Below are 18,734 nucleotides of genomic sequence, written 5' to 3'. Positions count from 1 at the left end.
ACTTTACTGCCACATTTTACTGGCCACGCCCAATCTCGTTTGATCTTGGAAGCAAAACAGTGAGAAGCCTGATCAGTACCTAGATGGGGGACCACTAGGGAATATTGGGGTCATTCCGACCCGTTCGCACTCAGCGGTTCTTCCCTGCGATGCGAACGGGTCGGAACTGTGCGGCGTTGCCTGCCGACGGTTGTCGCCGGGCAGCCATGCCGCCAGCGCTGAAAGTGATTGCATCGGCGATCGCTAGAAGATTGACGGCGGGGAGGCGTTCCGGGGGGCGTCTACTCACCGTTTTCTGGGAGTGGAGAACTGAATGCAGGCGTGTCCAGGCGTTTGGAGGGCGGATGTCCGAAGTCAATCCCGGGACCTACGTCGCTGTATCCGTCGCACAGGGTAAGTAGGTCTGACCCTGATCTTATTTTGCAGGAAACTTTTTTAGCATAGCATTTTTAGAGATGGGATAAGCATGATCGGTGCACGAAGCTGGCATTCTAGGTACAAAGCAGCAAGATGTTAATACTACCAGCTTCCGTTCCTGTGGCCTCATTTTCATTACTAAAGCAACCTCTCCAAGGTACCATTGTTTAATAAAGGTAGTGCCTCCTAAAAAATACAATTTTCCTTTGATATATCCAGCTGATCAGCAACAATGAACCAAGAGATTGGATCGCAATGTGTATTAGAAGAGAATGTCCTCCTTCCTACCTAGTTCGCTAATGACCTCCCCAGTACTATGATGAGGTCACTGTCCAGCGTAATGAACAGTCCTGAGATTCAGAATCTGTCTTGGCTTTTAAAATAAGGATGGGGCCCCACACAGTGCAGTGATTTGTCAATTTGGTAAAAATTACCCATTGGGGTTTATATGGGATTATGAAGCTATATTTTCCTGCCATTTGGCAAAAAAAAAGGCTTTGCAGTAATCAGAACCAGTCAGGACCAAATTTAACAATGGTGTGTATGAAACTACAGCCCCAGGTCTCCACATAACAGGCTTATCACAATTAAAGCATGATGATGACCTGCCATATACTGTGCACTGGACTGAAAGCACCAGTGCTAGTTACAAATATTGGTGACCCCAACACTTATTTTTTTATTATTAATTTGGAATTTCTAACAATGCTCTTAGTTTAAAAGTAGCAAATAACTACACATACAGACGTTTACATTTGTAACAAATATTTATTACTCAATATAAAATGTGCACAAGCAGACAGACACTAACCAACTGAAAAGTTGGTCAGGTGTTGGGAGCACAGTCTTAAATTGGTCAGGTGAAGGAAAGTTGGTCTGGTGTATGGCCAGCCTTCCCAATGGCAGACCTGGGCCTGATTGCAGGTCTTGAAATGAATTCCCTCAAATGCTACACACTATCAGTTGGTAAAGGGGGATGATGGTGCATTGAAGACAGGATGACCGTTGCAGACAAAACTTTCTTGTGGTATGAAAGGTGTAGCCACAAAAGAAAGAAAAACCTCATACATAAGGATTTTTGTACTCAAACAACCCTTTTTTCTCACATAGTATATTCCGCAATCCATGACAATACATAGAACTCATCCCACTACGCGTTGGACACTAAAATAAAATGATAAAAAAAAATGTTTACTCCTTAACCCTTAGGTGATACTCCTCTGAAGCTACAGTGGAATACACTTTAGTACCAAAGCAGAAAATTATCCTTAACTGGAGACAATAAACAAAAAACAAATAAAAATATACATCACTGAGCCAGAAACTGAAGTGGTTCCATAATTAAGAAGTTGCTTCCCCCACAATGATGGGAATGTATGCACCTATGTGCTACTGAGGAAAAAAGTAGCCAGTAGAAAAATTCTAATGTCCCTCACATATGATTGGAAGACGCAGATGCATTATACATTCCGAAACAGTCTCTAAACGCTTCTTGAAAGGAACTGGAAATTCTGCCTTTTACTGTAAAAATAAGAATTTACTTACCGATAATTCTATTTCTCGGAGTCCGTAGTGGATGCTGGGGTTCCTGAAAGGACCATGGGGAATAGCGGCTCCGCAGGAGACAGGGCACAAAAGTAAAGCTTTTACAGGTCAGGTGGTGTGTACTGGCTCCTCCCCCTATGACCCTCCTCCAGACTCCAGTTAGGTACTGTGCCCGGACGAGCGTACACAATAAGGGAGGATTTAGAATCCCGGGTAAGACTCATACCAGCCACACCAATCACACCGTACAACTTGTGATCTAAACCCAGTTAACAGTATGATAACAGAGGAGCCTCTGAAAGATGGCTTCCTAAACAATAACCCGAATTAGTTAACAATAACTATGTACAAGTATTGCAGATAATCCGCACTTGGGATGGGCGCCCAGCATCCACTACGGACTCCGAGAAATAGAATTATCGGTAAGTAAATTCTTATTTTCTCTATCGTCCTAAGTGGATGCTGGGGTTCCTGAAAGGACCATGGGGATTATACCAAAGCTCCCAAACGGGCGGGAGAGTGCGGATGACTCTGCAGCACCGAATGAGAGAACTCCAGGTCCTCCTTTGCCAGGGTATCAAATTTGTAAAAATTTACAAACGTGTTCTCCCCTGACCACGTAGCTGCTCGGCAGAGTTGTAATGCCGAGACCCCTCGGGCAGCCGCCCAAGATGAGCCCACCTTCCTTGCGGAATGGGCCTTAACAGATTTAGGCTGTGGCAGGCCTGCCACAGAATGTACAAGTTGAATTTTGTTACAAATCCAACGAGCAATCGACTGCTTAGAAGCAGGTGCACCCAACTTGTTGGGTGCATACAGTATAAACAGCGAGTCAGATTTTCTGACTCCAGCCGTCCTTTAAATGTATATTTTTAAGGCTCTGACAACGTCCAACAACTTGGAGTCCTTCAAGTCGTCTGTAGCCGCAGGCACTACAATAGGCTGGTTCAGGTGAAACGCTGATACCACCTTAGGGAGAAAATGCGGACGCGTCCGCAGCTCTGCCCTATGTCGAATGGAAAATTAAATAAGGGCTTTTATAAAACAAAGCCGCCAGTTCAGATACTCTCCCGGCCGAAGCCAGGGCCAGTAACATAGTCACTTTCCATGTGAGATATTTCAAATCCACCTTCTTTAGTGGTTCAAACCAATTTGATTTGAGGAAATTTAAAACTACATTTAGATCCCACGGTGCCACCTTAGGCACCACAGGAGGCTGTATATGCAGTACTCCTTTGATAAAAATCTGGACCTCAGGGACTGAGGCCAATTCTTTTTGGAAGAATATTGATAGGGCCGAAATTTGAACCTTAATAGATCCCAATTTGAGACCCATAGACAATCCTGATTGCAGGAAATGTAGGAAAACGACCCAGTTGAAATTCCTCCATCGGAGCACTCCGCTGCTCGCACCACGCAACATATTTTCGCCAAATACGGCGATAATGCTTCGCGGTGACTTCCTTCCTTGCCTTTATCAAGGTAGGAATGACTTCTTCTGGAATGCCTTTTCCTTTTAGGATCTGGCATTCAAACGCCATGCCGTCAAACGCAGCCGCGGTAAGTCTTGAAAAAGACAAGTACCCTGCTGAAGCAGGTCCCTTCTCAGAAGTAGAGGCCACGGATCGTCCGTGACCATCTCTTGAAGTTCCGGGTACCAAGTCCTTCTTGGCCAATCCGGAGCCACTAGTCTTTCTCCACTTTGCCGTATAATCCTCAATACCTTTGGTATGAGAGGCAGAGGAGGAAACACATATACCGACTGGTACACCCAAGGTGTTACCAGCGCGTCCACAGCTATTGCCTGCGGATCTCTTGACCTGGCGCAATACCTGTCCAGTGTTTTGTTGAGGCGAGACGCCATCATGTCCACCATTGGTTTTACCCAACGGTTTAATAGCATGTGGAAAACTTCTGGATGAAGTCTCCACTCTCCCGGGTGAAGGTCGTGTCTGCTGAGGAAGTCTGCTTCCCAGTTGTCCACGCCCGGGATGAATACTGCTGACAGTGCTATCACGTGATTCTCCGCCCAGCGAAGGATCCTGGCAGCTTCTGCCATTGCCCTCCTGCTTCTTGTGCCGCCCTGTCTGTTTACATGGGCGACTGCCGTGATGTTGTCCGACTGGATCAACACCGGTCTTCCTTGAAGCAGAGGTTCCGCCTGGCTTAGAGCATTGTAGATTGCTCTTAGTTCCAGAATGCTTATGTGAAGAGACTTTTTCAGGCTCGACCACACTCCCTGGAAATTTCTTCCCTGTGTGACTGCTCCCCAGCCTCTCAGGCTGGCATCCGTGGTCACCAGGATCCAATCCTGCATGCCGAATCTGCGGCCCTCCAATAGATGAGCCTCCTGCAACCACCACAGAAGGGATACCCTTGTCCTCGGCGACAGGGTTATCCGCAGGTGCATCTGAAGATGCGACCCTGACCATTTGTCCAACAGATCCCTTTGCATGGAATCTGCCGAAAGGGATTGCTTCGTAAGAAACTACCATTTTTTCCCAGGACTCTTGTGCATTGATGTACAGACACCTTTCCTGGTTTTAGGAGGTTCCTGACCAGGTCAGATAACTCCTTGGCTTTTTCTTCGGGAAGAAAAACCTTTTCTGAACTGTGTCCAGAATCATCCCCAGGAACAGCAGACGAGTTGTCGGCATTAATTGGGATTTTGGAATATTCAGAATCCATCCGTGCTGCTTTAGCACCTCTTGAGATAGTGCTAAACCCATCTCTAGCTGTTCTCTGGACCTTGCCCTTATTAGGAGATCGTCCAAGTATGGGATAATTAATACGCCTTTTCTTCGAAGAAGAAATATTATCTCGGCCATTACCTTTGTAAAGACCCGAGGTGCCGTGGACAAACCAAACGGCAGCGTCTGAAACTGATAGTGACAGTTTTGTACAACGAACCTGAGGTACCCCTGGTGTGAGGGGTAATTGGAACGTGGAGATACGCATCCTTGATGTCCAAGGATACCATAAAGTCCCCTTCTTCCAGGTTCGCTATCACTGCTCTGAGTGACTCCATCTTGAACTTGAACTTCTTTATGTACAGGTTCAAGGACTTCAGATTTAGAATAGGCCTTACCGAGCCATCCGGCTTCGGTACCACAAAAAGAGTGGAATAATACCCCTTCCCTTGTTGTAGAAGAGGTACCTTGACTATCACCTGCTGAGAATACAGCTTGTGAATGGCTTCCAAAACCGTCTCCCTTTCTGAGGGGGACGTTGGTAAAGCAGACTTCAGGAAACGGCGAGGTGGCTCTGTCTCTAATTTCAACCTGTACCCCTGAGATATTATCTGCAGGATCCAGGGATTTACCTGCGAGTGAGCCCACTGCGCGCTGTAATTCTTGAGACGACCGCCTACCGCCCCCGAGTCCGCTTGCGAAGCCCCAGCGTCATGCTGAGGCTTTTGTAGAAGCCGGGGAGGGCTTCTGTTCCTGGGAAGGAGCTGCCTGTTGCTGTCTCTTCCCTCGTCCTCTGCCTCGTGGCAGATATGAATAGCCCTTTGCTCTCTTATTTTTAAAGGAACGAAAAGGCTGCGGTTGAAAGGTCGGTGCCTTTTTCTGTTGGGGAGTGACTTGAGGTAGAAAGGTGGATTTCCCGGCCGTAGCCGTGGCCACCAAATCCGATAGACCGACCCCCAAATAACTCCTCTACGCATCGCCTGTCCACTGTCGTGTCCATAAAGCTCTTCTGGCCGAAATGGACATAGCACTTACCCGTGATGCCAGTGTGCAGATATCTCTCTGTGCATCACGCATATAAAGAAATGCATCCTTTATTTGTTCTAACGACAGTAAAATATTGTCCCTGTCCAGGGTATCAATATTTTCGATCAGGGACTCTGACCAAACTACCCCAGCACTGCACATCCAGGCAGTCGCAATAGCTGGTCGTAGTATAACACCTGCATGTGTGTATATACCTTTTTGGATATTTTCCATCCTCCTATCTGATGGATCTTTAAGTGCGGCCGTCTCAGGAGAGGGTAACGCCACTTGTTTTGATAAGCGTGTTAGCGCTTTGTCCACCCTAGGAGGTGTTTCCCAGCGCTCCCTAACCTCTGGCGGGAAAGGGTATAAAGCCAATAACTTCTTTGAAATTAGCAGTTTTTTATCGGGGCACCCCACGCTTCATCACACACGTCATTTAATTCTTCTGATTCGGTAAAAACTACTGGTAGTTTTTTTACACCCCACATAATACCCTGTTTAGTGGTACCTGTAGTATCAGCTAAATGTAACATCTCCTTTATTGCCAAAATCATATAACGTGTGGCCCTACTGGAAAATACGGTTGATTCGTCACCTTCACTACCGGAATCAGTGCCTGTGTCTGGGTCTGTGTCGACCGACTGAGGCAAGGGGCGTTTTACAGCCCCTGACGGTGTTTGAGGCGCCTGGACAGGCCCTAAGTGAGTGTCCGGCCGCCTCATGTCGGCAAACGACTGCTTAAGCGAGTTGACGCTATCCCGTAATTCCACAAATAAAGGCATCCATTCTGGTGTCGACCCCCTAGAAGGTGACATCCTCATATTTGGCAATTGCTCCGCCTCCACACCAATAACGTCCTCATACATGTCGACACACACGTACCGACACACAGCAGACACACAGGGAATGCTCTATACGAAGACAGGACCCACTAGCCCTTTGGGGAGACAGAGGGAGAGTCTGCCAGCACACACCAAAAAGCGCTATATATGACAGGGATAGCCTTATGATTAAGTGCTCCCTTATAGCTGCTTTTATATTAATATATTGCCATTTATTTTGCCCCCCCTCTCTGTTATACCCTGTTTCTGTAGTGCAGTGCAGGGGAGAGACCTGGGAGCCTTCCTGACCAGCGGAGCTGTGACAGAAAATGGCGCCGTGTGCTGAGGAGATAGGCCCCGCCCCTTTTCCGGCGGGCTCGTCTCCCGCTATTTAGTACATTTAGGCAGGGGTAAATATCTCCATATAGCCTCTGGGGCTATATGTGAGGTATTTTTAGCCTTTTTAAAGGTTTTCATTTGCCTCCCAGGGCGCCCCCCCCCCAGCGCCCTGCACCCTCAGTGACTGCCGTGTGAAGTGTGCTGAGAGGAAAATGGCGCACAGCTGCAGTGCTGTGCGCTACCTTAAGAAGACTGCAGGAGTCTTCAGCCGCCGATTCTGGACCTCTTCTTGCTTCAGCATCTGTGAGGGGGCCGGCGGCGTGGCTCCGGTGACCATCCAGGCTGTACCTGTGATCGTCCCTCTGGAGCTTCATGTCCAGTAGCCAAGAAGCCAATCCATCCTGCACGCAGGTGAGTTCACTTCTTCTCCCCTCTGTCCCTCGTTGCAGTGATCCTGTTGCCAGCAGGAATCACTGTAAAATAAAAAACCTAAGCTAAACTCTCTAAGCAGCTCTTTATGAGAGCCACCTAGAATTGCACCCTTCTCGGCCGGGCACAAAAATCTAACTGGAGTCTGGAGGAGGGTCATAGGGGGAGGAGCCAGTACACACCACCTGACCTGTAAAAGCTTTACTTTTGTGCCCTGTCTCCTGCGGAGCCGCTATTCCCCATGGTCCTTTCAGGAACCCCAGCATCCACTTAGGACGATAGAGAAATGCTGTATAAAAAGTAGCTATACCTTAATCCTTTCCTGCAAAATGATGCCTACAAATGTCAATTTGTGAAATCAATCTGTCGGTACTACACTGTAGTGATAAATCCAGGAACATTTTTATGGTCTCTGGGTCCGCAAGGTAGACAAACAGCGTTCAAAATGGAATGATGCTTGTACATACTGTGTTTCCATATTGTTAGTAACTATCAGCAATGTTACCATTTGACATGTCTAAGGATTTCCCTTTTGCATCATAAAGAAAAAATACTCTGCCTTGATTAAAATATATATTTTTTAGAATCTCTGCACCTGATTTTTGGAGATTAAGGTCAATATGTAAAAGAGAGCCTACCACTAAAAGACATAAGATCAACAGCTATATATTTCAATAAGTTGATAAAACGAACAAAAGATGGCCACAGAAAAAAAATAAAAATAAATAAGATTTGCTTTAGAAGAGAAAGGTACAAGCAGCAATTATGAGCAAATTCATGAAACGGACTCATTATGGAGGTTTAAAACACTGCAAGTGTAGTGAAGGGGTAAAACACAGTGAAATGTCAAATAAATATGTCCTTTAAAAAGTAGTTGAAATTAAGTGTCCAAGTAAACAAAAAAAAAGCAAATTCCCCAAAATAAAGACTGTGTGCAAATAACATGTCTAAAAGTAAACAAAATGATCATCTGGTCAAAAGCCAAAAAAATTTCATGCAAGCGGCACAAAATGAGGTACAGTATTTAAAAAATCTAAGTGCATTTTTCAGAAAGCTGTAAGGTGTACTCAGGACTAGGCCTGTCCGTCAAGTGGACAGTGTCAGAACTACCTGCCAGGCAATGATCGTCCATCCATTATGAAGGCACAAGTTGTGCTCACTAGAAATTGTATGTTTCAGTATGGCTCAGCCCAAAGCCAATGCACACCCGAAGTATACGATCAGAAAGTTAATGCAATGAAAGTTAAAAAATATTACTACTAATAATTATACTAAAGAACTCTATTATCATCCACACAGAGAATACGTGCCTTATCAATGTGAGAAAAACAGATGACTACTCGGATACTGAGGGGATGACAGTTCCCTAGGTATAAGCAGAGAGATAGGGCTGCTAGTGGAAAGACGACATTAAGAAATGGCAAAGAGTTCCGAGGGATAAATGACATCCATGAAAAGGTTTAAATAGAAGATATAAATGTTGACAGCATAAAATCAAAAGAAGTTCTCTCACCACAAAGCTTTTGCTTGGAGCTGGTTTCTTTGCTGGCAGTGCCTTGGAGTTCTTCACGCTCAGTGATACTGGAACTGGTTTGGAGGATCGAATAGATTGTAAAACAGACGATTTTGAAATTGGTGGTGAGGATTTCACAATAGGTAATATTTTGCTAAGAGTCTTTACAGCGTGGTTGGGTTTGACAGGCGTAGTAGACTGTGGCAGAGCTTTTGATGTGCTTGCCCGCTCACTATTCAACGTCCCACTTCGTGGGGAATCAGTCTTTTTGACTGCACTGCGTGGAGGTGGATGTTTAACAACTTCTTTCAATACTGCAGGCAAAGGTGGCGACCTTGGCCGCAATGGGCGAATTATTGGCACAGGTTCCTGCACAAAAAAATTAGACAGCGAGAACTCAGAAGTTGCTGAATGTATGAAGAAGTAGTCAATGATTGAGCAAAGTAGTACTAACCTCTACCGGACGTGTGCTAACCTCCAAAGGGAGCATCTTTAAGTCGGCAATGGAACGCACAGGGGTCACTTTCTGTAATACATTCATATTCAGAATTAATGTCTTGAAGGCATGAGATCTCAATTGCACAAAATACTTTATAATTTTGCCACCACATGTTTCTGTATGAACAAGTACAATTCTGCATTGACATACAACTACAGAAATCAGCCATGTAAGAAGAATATTTTATAAGTAAATACCAGAAGTAAAAATAATTGGCTAACATTTTTCTAGGTGCGAGAATAAACAGTTTGACCACCATTTATAACCTGTGCCACCCTACTAGTTACCTGCAGAGCTTCCAACTTTTCCTGTTGTTGTTGGATCTTATCAGCCAGTTGCTTTTTCTTCTCTTCCTGGGATACAATTTGTTTCTTGAGCACCCCAGTAGGAACCTTCTGCTTTTGTTCTGGAGCATCACACCTGGAATAGAGTAAGCAAACAATTTATGGAAAGCAAAACACAACGAAACACAAAAAAACATGGTTCCATACATTAAATAAAAATCACTAAAAATAGCCCCGTCTAATTTTTTTTTGTACATTATGATGAATTATGCACAATCTATGCAGTGCACAAATAATTAACTGCTGTCAATATCACACCAAACAAATTTGGGAGTAACAATAGAACACAAAGGGGGGAATTCAATAGTTTTTTCTGCCGGCAGCCAGCAGATGGTGCTCAATGGAGCTATTCAATTGTAGCTCTGTTCGGGAGTGATCGACAGCAGACTCCTGCATTTCAACTCACCCCCCCCAGGGGTGTGAGCCGAAATGTGCAAAGTGACCCATTTGAGCACAGGATGCTGGGGTCCATTTTAGTACCATGGTTATAGACGGGTCCACTAGGAGCCACCGGCACTTTAAGAGTTTAATAGTGTGGGCTAGCTCCTCCCTCTATGTCCCTACTACCAGACTCAGTCTAGAAACTGTGCCCGAGGAGACGGACATACTTCGAGAGAAGGAATACACAGATAGTGGTGAGATTCACACCAGCTCACACAGAACAAACGGAAAGATAAGCTAACCAACGTGAAACGATTCAGCAACGGCTGAAACAACAATACTTAACCAAGTAACTGTGCAGGAAACACGAAGCACTGGGCGGGCGCCCAGCATCCTCTACGGACTATGAGAAAAGGATTTACCAGTAGATAAATAAAATCCTATTTTCTCTTACGTCCTAGAGGATGCTGGGGTCCATTTTAGTACCATGGGGATGTACCAAAGCTCCCAGTACGGGAGGGAAAGTGCTGAGGTTTCTACAGAACAGATTGACCAAACTTTAGGTCCTCAGAGGCCAAAGTAACGAACTTGTAGAACTTAGCAAACGTGTTCAACCCTGACCAAGTAGCCATTCAGCAAAGTTGATTTGACGAGAGACCCTGGGCAGCCGCCCAGGAAGAACCCACTTTACAGGTAGAGTGGGCCTGAACAGATCTTGGAAGCGGCAAACCCGCTGTAGAATAAGCATGCTGGATAGTAAGCCTGATCCAGCGAGAAATTGTCTGCTTAGAAGCAGGACACCTAATCCGGTTGGTATCATAACGGACAAATAGTGCTTCCGATTTCCTATGACGAGTAGTTCTCTTCACATATATTTTCAAAGCCCGCACAACATCCAAGGACTTTGAGGTAATCAAGGTGTCAGTAGCCACTGGCACCACAATAGCTTGGTTAATATGAAAAGCCGATACAACCTTTGGAAGAAATTGCTGACACGTTCTGAGTTCAAGTAGGGGCTCTTGTGCGACAATGCCACCAATTCTGACAAACGTCAAGCAGATGCGAATGCCAACAGTGTGACCGCCTTCCAAGTAAGAAACTACCTCCTGTAAAGGCTCGAACCAATCCGATTGCAGGAACTGCAGGACCACATTAAGAGCTCAAGGTGCCGTGGGAGGCACAAAGGTTGGTTGGATGTGCAGAACCCCTTTCAAGAATACGAATAGAGAACTGGCACTGGATGTTTCCCCAATAATAAATACTGTGGATAGAATCTGATAAAATAACATGAATTTATTAATTGATTTAACTAGACATTACTATCTAAAAATAGGAATTATTCCAATAAAAACATAAGCAGCCAGGGCGCCTCGGCTTGTGAGTGCGTGATTGGCCCTCACCTGACACGTGACCCGGAAGGAACGTCCAGGGCTCCATGGAGTCACCTTTACGGATCCATCTCTGCCCTTAAGATTGCGGGTAACTGTATGATTGAGTCGGGTTACAGGGCTAGTGATTCCCCGCACTCGGAGGGAGGGGATAATATAATGTCATCCATTGATTTAAATATGTATAATCCAATTCCAAATGATGTATCTATTGTACTGAGGGGCGAGTCATGTGACCATATTGGCCTTTGACCCCTTCAATCCGGATAGTTTTTGGTTGATCACTTTTCATGTAATTATTATTAATATCTTTGTGGGTTTGCCTCCTATTTACTCCTTTATATATTATAAATAGATGAATTATAAAAATTTTCAGGTTTTATTAAGACTGTGGATAATTGAAAGATGTGTATTACACCTGTTGGGCATCAGGTCATCAAATGGGGTTTAAATAGATCCCATACTCAGACTGAGCTCCACTTCTGATGAAGCTAGGTGACCGAGCCTAGGGAAACGCGTTAAGGATTCATGCTGCCTCCATACCAGTGTCCTGCTTTTCAAACGGATCCAGATATGGACTTTTGAACCAAACACTTTTGGAACTTTTCCTGTGGGATTTTCAACCAAACAGCACCGATTGGAGAGACCCAGTGCTCGCACAAAACAGCACAGCTTGCCGGCTGGCAATTACATTCCTCTGGAAGTCTCCATCGCTAAAGGGTAACACCAGCTGTTTCTAATTCCTTTTCCCAGGGAACTTTGCACACTTTCAGTCCGGGATCCACTGTGGACACTTGTTAGCAGCTATTTCCAACCATTTCTGAGCTCCATCAATGCCTTTCATTTTATGTTTTTATTGGAATAATTCCTATTTTTAGATAGTAATGTCTAGTTAAATCAATTAATAAATTCATGTTATTTTATCAGATTCTATCCACAGTATTTATTATTGGGGAAACATCCAGCGCCAGTTCTCTATTCGTGTTTTACAGTTTTTATTGGGATTGACAATCCCTACTGGCAGCTGTGACAGCGCGTCTGGGTGTGTGCTACTTGTTTTGGATTCCCCTTTCAAGAATGTCTGAACCTCAGGAAAAGCAGCCAATTGTTTCTGGAAGAAAATGGACAAGGCGGAAATCTGGACTTTTATGGAGCCCAAGCGTAGGCCCACATCCACACTTGCTTGCAGAAAAAGGAGAAAACAACCTAGTTGAAAATCCACCGTTGGAAATGTCTTGGATTCACACCAAGACACTTATTTTTTCCAAATCCGACAGTAATGCTTAGACGTTACTCCCTTCCTAGCCTGGATCAGAGTAGGAATGACCTTGTTCGGAATGCCCCTCCGAGCTAAGGTCTGGCCTTCAACCTCCATGCCGTCAAACGTAGCCGTGGTAAGTCTTGATACGCTAACGTCTCCTATTGCAGAAGGTCCTCGCGAAAAGGAAGAAGCAGCAGTAATCCCAGAAGATCCACGTACCAAGCCTTTCTTGGCCAGTGTGGAGCAATGAGGATCGCCGGAACTCTTGCTCTGTTTATTATCTTGAGAATCCTTGGGATGAGTGGAAGTGGAGGAAATACATACACTGACCGGAAAACTCACGGAGTTACCAGGGCGTCCACCACCACTGCTTGTGGGTCTCGTGACCTGGAACAGTACAGCCGAAGCTTCTTGTTGAGGTGAGGCCATCATGTCTATCTGAGGTACGCCCTAACAGCTTGTTACCTCAGCGAATACCTCCGGGTGGAGTCTCCATTCTCCTGGATGGAGATCGTGTCTGCTGAGGAAGTCTGCTTCCCAGTTGTCCACTCCCGGAATGAAGATAGCAGACAGCGCGCGCCTTTCTGCCCAGAGGAGGATTCTTGTTACCTCTGACATTGCAGCCCTGCTCTTCGTTCTGCCCTGCCTGTTTATGTAGGACACTGCTGTGATGTTGTCCGACTGAACCTGAATGGCTTGTTGTTGCAGAAGATGAGCCGCTTGTAGAAGGCCGTTGCATACGGCCCATAGTTCCAGAACGTTTATTGGAAGGAGAGATTCCTGACTTGACCATCTTCCTTTTAAGTTTTCCCCTTGGGTGACTGCTCCCGACCCTCTGAGACTTGCATCCGTGGTTAGAAGAATCCAATTCTGAATCCCGAACCTGCGGCCCTCGAGTAAGTGAGAAGTTTGGAGCCACCAGAGGAGAGAAATTCTGTCTTTTGGCGACAGGCGTATCCGCTGGTGCATGTGAAGATGTGAACCAGACCAATTGTCCAGGAGATCCAGCTGGAAGAACCGTGCATGGACTCTTCCATATTGTAGAGCCTCGTAGGAGGCCACCATCTTTCAGAGAAGGCAAATGACCTAATGAACAGATACCCGGACTGGCCTCAGGACATCCCGGACCATTGATTGGATCACCAACGCTTTCTCCACCGGTAGGAAAACCCTCTGCACTGTCGTGTCGAGTATCATCCCCAGGAAGGGCAGTATCCTTGTCGGCTCCAAATGTGACTTTGGAAGGTTCAGGATCCATCCATGATCCAGGAGTAGTTGAGTTGACAGAGCAATACTCTGCAACAGTCTTTCCCTGGAAGATGCCTTTATCAGTAGATCGTTCAGGTACGGAATTATGTTCACTCCCTGCGGAGGAGCATCATCTCCGCCATGACCTTGGTGAACACCCTCTGTGCTGTGGAGAGGCCAAATGGCAATGCCTGGAACTGATAGGGACAGTCCTGTAGTGCAAACCGTAGGTAAGCCTGATGGGGCGGACAGGTCGGAATGTGAAGGTACGCATCCTTGATATCCAGGGATACTAAGAATTCCCCCTCCTCCAGACCTGAGATTACTGCTCACAGAGACTCCATGTTGAATTTGAATACCCTCAAGTAGGGGTTCAATTACTTTAGGTTCAATATAGGCCGTACCGAACCGTCCGGTTTCAGTACCACAAACTGGTTTGAGTAATAACCTTTGTGTGTTAGGTGAGGTGGAACTGGAACAATGACATTTGTCCGTACCAACTTTTGAATGGCTTCCTGTAGGATAGCCCTTTCGGTCAGCAAAGCTGGTAAGCCTGATTTGAAGAATCGGTGAGGTGGGAGTTCCTGAAACTCCAGTCTGTACCCCTGGGTAACAATATCTTTTACCCAGGGGTCTAGGCACAATGACGCCAGACGTGACTGAAGTCTTGGTGGGGTTTTTGACGAAGTAGTGGGGGCTGAATACTGTAAACCCTCCACAGAGTTCCTCCAAAACTGCAGTTCTTTCTCAGCATGTGACATCCTTGCTGAAATCTGGGATATCATTCCCCTTAAAGAATTAACCCAAGGAGGTTCGGATTCAGAAGGCTAAGAAAGTATATTGCAGTCCTGAGTACATGGAATAAACTCCTCAGGAGAAGATAAACACTCTGCAGCACAGGACACAGAGTCCTTAGACATGGTAATGTGGGATATACAAACTTACACACACAGGAAAATGTCAGATACAGTTTTCCCCCAGAGTACCTTCAGAGAGTCACAGAGTTTAAGGAGCCAGCCACACAGCGCCCCTGTAGCCAGTTATTATGATAAAAGCCCAGCGCTTACTAACTATCCTTAATAGGGTAGTTAGAACTGTTATCACACTCCAAACCCTGTCAATAACACCCTGGTACCGCAGAGGTATTGCTGGAGTTATGTAGAGGGCAGCGCTCCCTGTCAGCATCTCTTCCTTCTGATCTGCAGGGAGAAAATGGCGCTGGTGAGTGCTGGATCCGCTCTGAGAGGAAGCCCCGCCCCCTGTAATGGCACGCGGCTTCCCGCACTAATTCTTTATACTGGCTGGAGAATTTTTAGTGTTAACAGTGGGATTAGCCCCTGTTAAAGATGGGACCAGTGTAGGGATAAAGCACTGGCTCAGGACGCCCCTGCAGCGTCTACATGTGTAATGTTGCTGAGCCTTCCAGGAGCGCAGCATGTCAGAGTTGCGCTCAAACCTTTGTGCTGTCATACCCGCCCGGCGACCCACTAACCGGGACGCCGGCACTGTACTCACCACTCTTCTATTTTCTGGCTCTGTTAGGGGGTGGCGGCCGTGCTGCGGGAGTGAGCGGTCGCCTCGTGGGCTTGCGATCATCACCCTCAGGAGCTCAGTGTCCTGTCAGCGCAGTAGAGAACCATTAACTCTCCATTAAGTTGGTTCCTACTCCCCGTCGAAGTCCCACGAAGCAGGGAGGCTGTTGCCAGCAGCCTCCTTGTAAAACAACAAACTCTAAAAAAATAAATAAAACGAAGAAAACTCCTTGGAGCTTCCCTAGCTGTGACTGGCTCTTCCGGGCACATTTTCTAAACCGAGTCTGGTAGGAGGGGCATAGAGGGAGGAGCCAGCCCACACTATTAAACTCTTAAAGTGCCCATGGCTCCCAAGGGACCCGTCTATACCCCATGGTACTAAAATGAACCCCAGCATCCTCTAGGACGTAAGAGAAAATGGAATTGCTTCCCACGATCTCCCTTCACTTTAGACGGGAGATCAGGCACGCAAAACAATTAAATTCAGAACTGTGGCTGGGTAGCACTTAGTGTAGATACAAATCACAGGAGGCTAATGTACTGAGGGGGTTATCCAGAGTTGTTAGCAAACCCAAAAAGTTAGCAATTGGGCAAAAACATGCTGCACTGCAGGTGGGGCAGATGTAACGTGCAGAGAGACTCTCCACTGGAATACATAAATGCATGGGTACAATGTAAGTCTCTTCTGGTGTGTGTGGCAGTCTTTTTTTTTGTGGCGAATAACATTTTTGGCCTCCATTACTGAGAGGATATTGGGCCTAATTCAGACCTGATCGCAGCAGCAACAATTTTCTATAATGGGCAATTCCATGTACAGTGAGGGTGGGACAGATATAACGTGCAGAGAGAGTTAGATTTGGGTGGGTTACAAGGACGTGCAGTCAGCGGTGGCAGTACCTCTCCTGTCACTAATGATTACAGTAATACAAAGAAGATACTTGTGACACATTCTGTGTCATAAGTATCTTCTTTATATTATTCTAATCATTTTAATACATCAAAATTGGCTTGGGAGGCACCGATAGCTAATGCCTCCCGTTGACAATGAGAACGGGACAAAGCAGGGGGGGGGGGGGGTTGGGGGGGGGGGGGGGGGGGGCAAGTACTGGGCTGTAAAAGCCCATTAAACAAAGTGGAGAAAATAGGGTTTTGGTTACCTTCTGGTAAATCCTTTTCTCGTAGTCCGTGTAGGATGCTGGGTTCCACATTAGTACCATGGGGCATAGACAGGTCCACTAGGAGCCATTGGCACTTTAAGAGTTTGAGAATGTGGGCTGGCTCCTCCCTCTATGCCCCTCCTACCAGACTCAGTCTAGAAACTGTGCCCGAGGAGACGGACATCTTCGAGAGAAGGATTTAACACAGATAGTGGCGAGATTCATACCAGCTCATACATACAAGGCACATGAAGCTAGCTTAGCTTGAAAACTCAGCTGCTGAAACATTACTTACCAAGTAACTATTCAGTACATGACTAACCAAAGTCATACTGAACCAGATAACGGTTGCACGAAAACGAAGCGCTGGGCGGGCGCCCAGCATCCTCTACGGACTACGAGAAAAGGATTTACCCGTAGGTAACCAAAATCCTATTTTCTCTTACGTCCTAGAGGATGCTGGGGTCCACATTAGTACCATGGGGATGTACCAAAGCTCCCAGAACGGGAGGGAGAGCACGGAGGCTCCAGCAGAACTGATTGACTGAACTTCAGATCATCAGAGGCCAAAGTATCGAACTTGTAAAACTTTGCAAACGCGTTCGTCCCAGACCAAGTTGCAGCTCGGCAAAGTTGCACTGCCGAGACACCCCGGGCAGCAGCCCAGGTAGACCCCACCTTACGAGTAGAGTGGGCCTTAACAGATTTTGGACACGGCAGTCCTGCCGTAGAATAAGCGTGCTGGATAGTGAACCGAATCCAGCGAGAAATAGTCTGCTTAGAAGCAGGATACCCAACCTTCTTGGGATCATACAGGACAAACAGAGAGTCCGACTTTCTGTGACGAGAAGTTCTCTTCACATATATCTTCAGAGCCCTTACAACATCCAAGGACTTTGATGTAATTTAGGAAGTAGTAGCTACTGGCACCACAATAGGTTGGTTGATATGAAATGCTGACACAACCTTCGGAAGAAACTGCTGACGTGTCCGGAGTTCAGCTCTATCTTCGTAGAAGATCAAGTAAGGACTTTTACAGGACAAAGCGCCTAATTCAGATACACGTCTAGCAGAAGCTAAGGCCAACAACGTGACCGCCTTCCAAGTAAGAAATTTGACCTCAACCTCCTGTAGTGCTTAAAACCAATCCGACTGGAGAAACTGCAACACCACGTTAAGGTCCCAAGGCGCCATAGGCAGTACAAAGGGAGGTTGGATGTGCAGAACTTCCTTCAAAAAAGTCTGAACCTCAGGGAGGGCAGCCAATTGTTTCTGGAAGAAGATGGAGAGGGACGAAATCTGGACCTTCACAGATCCCAACCTCAGGCCCATATCCACACCTGCTTGCAGGAAGAGGAGAAACCGTCCGAACTCCACCATAGGAAACTTCTTGGATTCACACCAAGAAACATTTCTTCCAAATACGATGGTAATATTTAGACGTTACCCCTTTCCTAGCCTGTATCAGGGTAGGAATGACCTTCTTCGGAATGCCCTTCCGAGCTAGTATCAGGCGTTAAACCTCCATGCCGTCAAACGTAGCCGCGGTAAGTCTTGATAGGCGAATGGTCCCTGCAGCAGCAGATCCTCCCAAAGAGGAAGAGGCCTCGGCTCTTCTTGCAAGAGATTCAGAAGGTCCGCGTACCAAGCCCGTCTTGGCCAGTCTGGAGCAATGAGGATCGCCTGAACCCTTGATCTCCTTACGAGCTTTAGAACTCTTGGAATGAGTGGAAGAGGTGGAAACACATACACCGACCGGAACACCCACGGAGACACCAGGGCGTTCACTGCCACTGCTTGTGGGTCCCTCGACCTGGAACAATAGTGCCAAAGCTTCTTGTTGAGACGAGTGGCCATCATGTCTATTTGGGGTAACCCCCAAAGGTCTGTAATTTCCTTGAACACCTCCGAATGGAGAACCCATTCCCCTGGGTGGAGATCGTTTCTGCTGAGGAAGTCTGCTTCCTAGTTGTCTACTTCCGGAATGAAGATTGCTGAAAGCGCCAACGCGCGTCTTTCTGCCCAGAGGATGATTCTGGTCACCTCTGACATTGCAGCTCTGCTCTTCGTTCCTCCCTGTCAGTTTATGTAGGCCACTGTCGTTACATTGTCCGACTGCACTTGATTGGCCCGATTTCTTA

The 18,734-nt window shown here is 46.4% G+C and overlaps 1 protein-coding gene across 6 annotated transcripts in view; it reads right to left on the bottom strand.

Moving 5' to 3' along the window:
* MORC2 (MORC family CW-type zinc finger 2) overlaps positions 1–18,734 on the bottom strand; it is a 343,405-nt gene that overhangs the window by 48,892 nt on the left and 275,779 nt on the right. For all 6 annotated transcript variants that reach the window (XM_063913415.1, XM_063913413.1, XM_063913411.1 and 3 more), the window contains exons 18-20: positions 9,570–9,702; positions 9,238–9,309; positions 8,784–9,152 (exon numbers count right to left, since the gene is read on the bottom strand). In XM_063913415.1, the coding sequence (XP_063769485.1) occupies positions 8,784–9,152; positions 9,238–9,309; positions 9,570–9,702 (574 nt within the window). The remainder of the gene's footprint in view (positions 1–8,783; positions 9,153–9,237; positions 9,310–9,569; positions 9,703–18,734) is intronic.

Source organism: Pseudophryne corroboree, chromosome 1, assembly GCF_028390025.1.
Source record: "Pseudophryne corroboree isolate aPseCor3 chromosome 1, aPseCor3.hap2, whole genome shotgun sequence".
In the NCBI taxonomy this organism is placed as follows: Eukaryota; Metazoa; Chordata; class Amphibia; order Anura; family Myobatrachidae; genus Pseudophryne; species Pseudophryne corroboree.
Note: the sequence above shows the minus strand (reverse complement) of the source record. Positions and strands in the feature narration are given on the sequence as shown.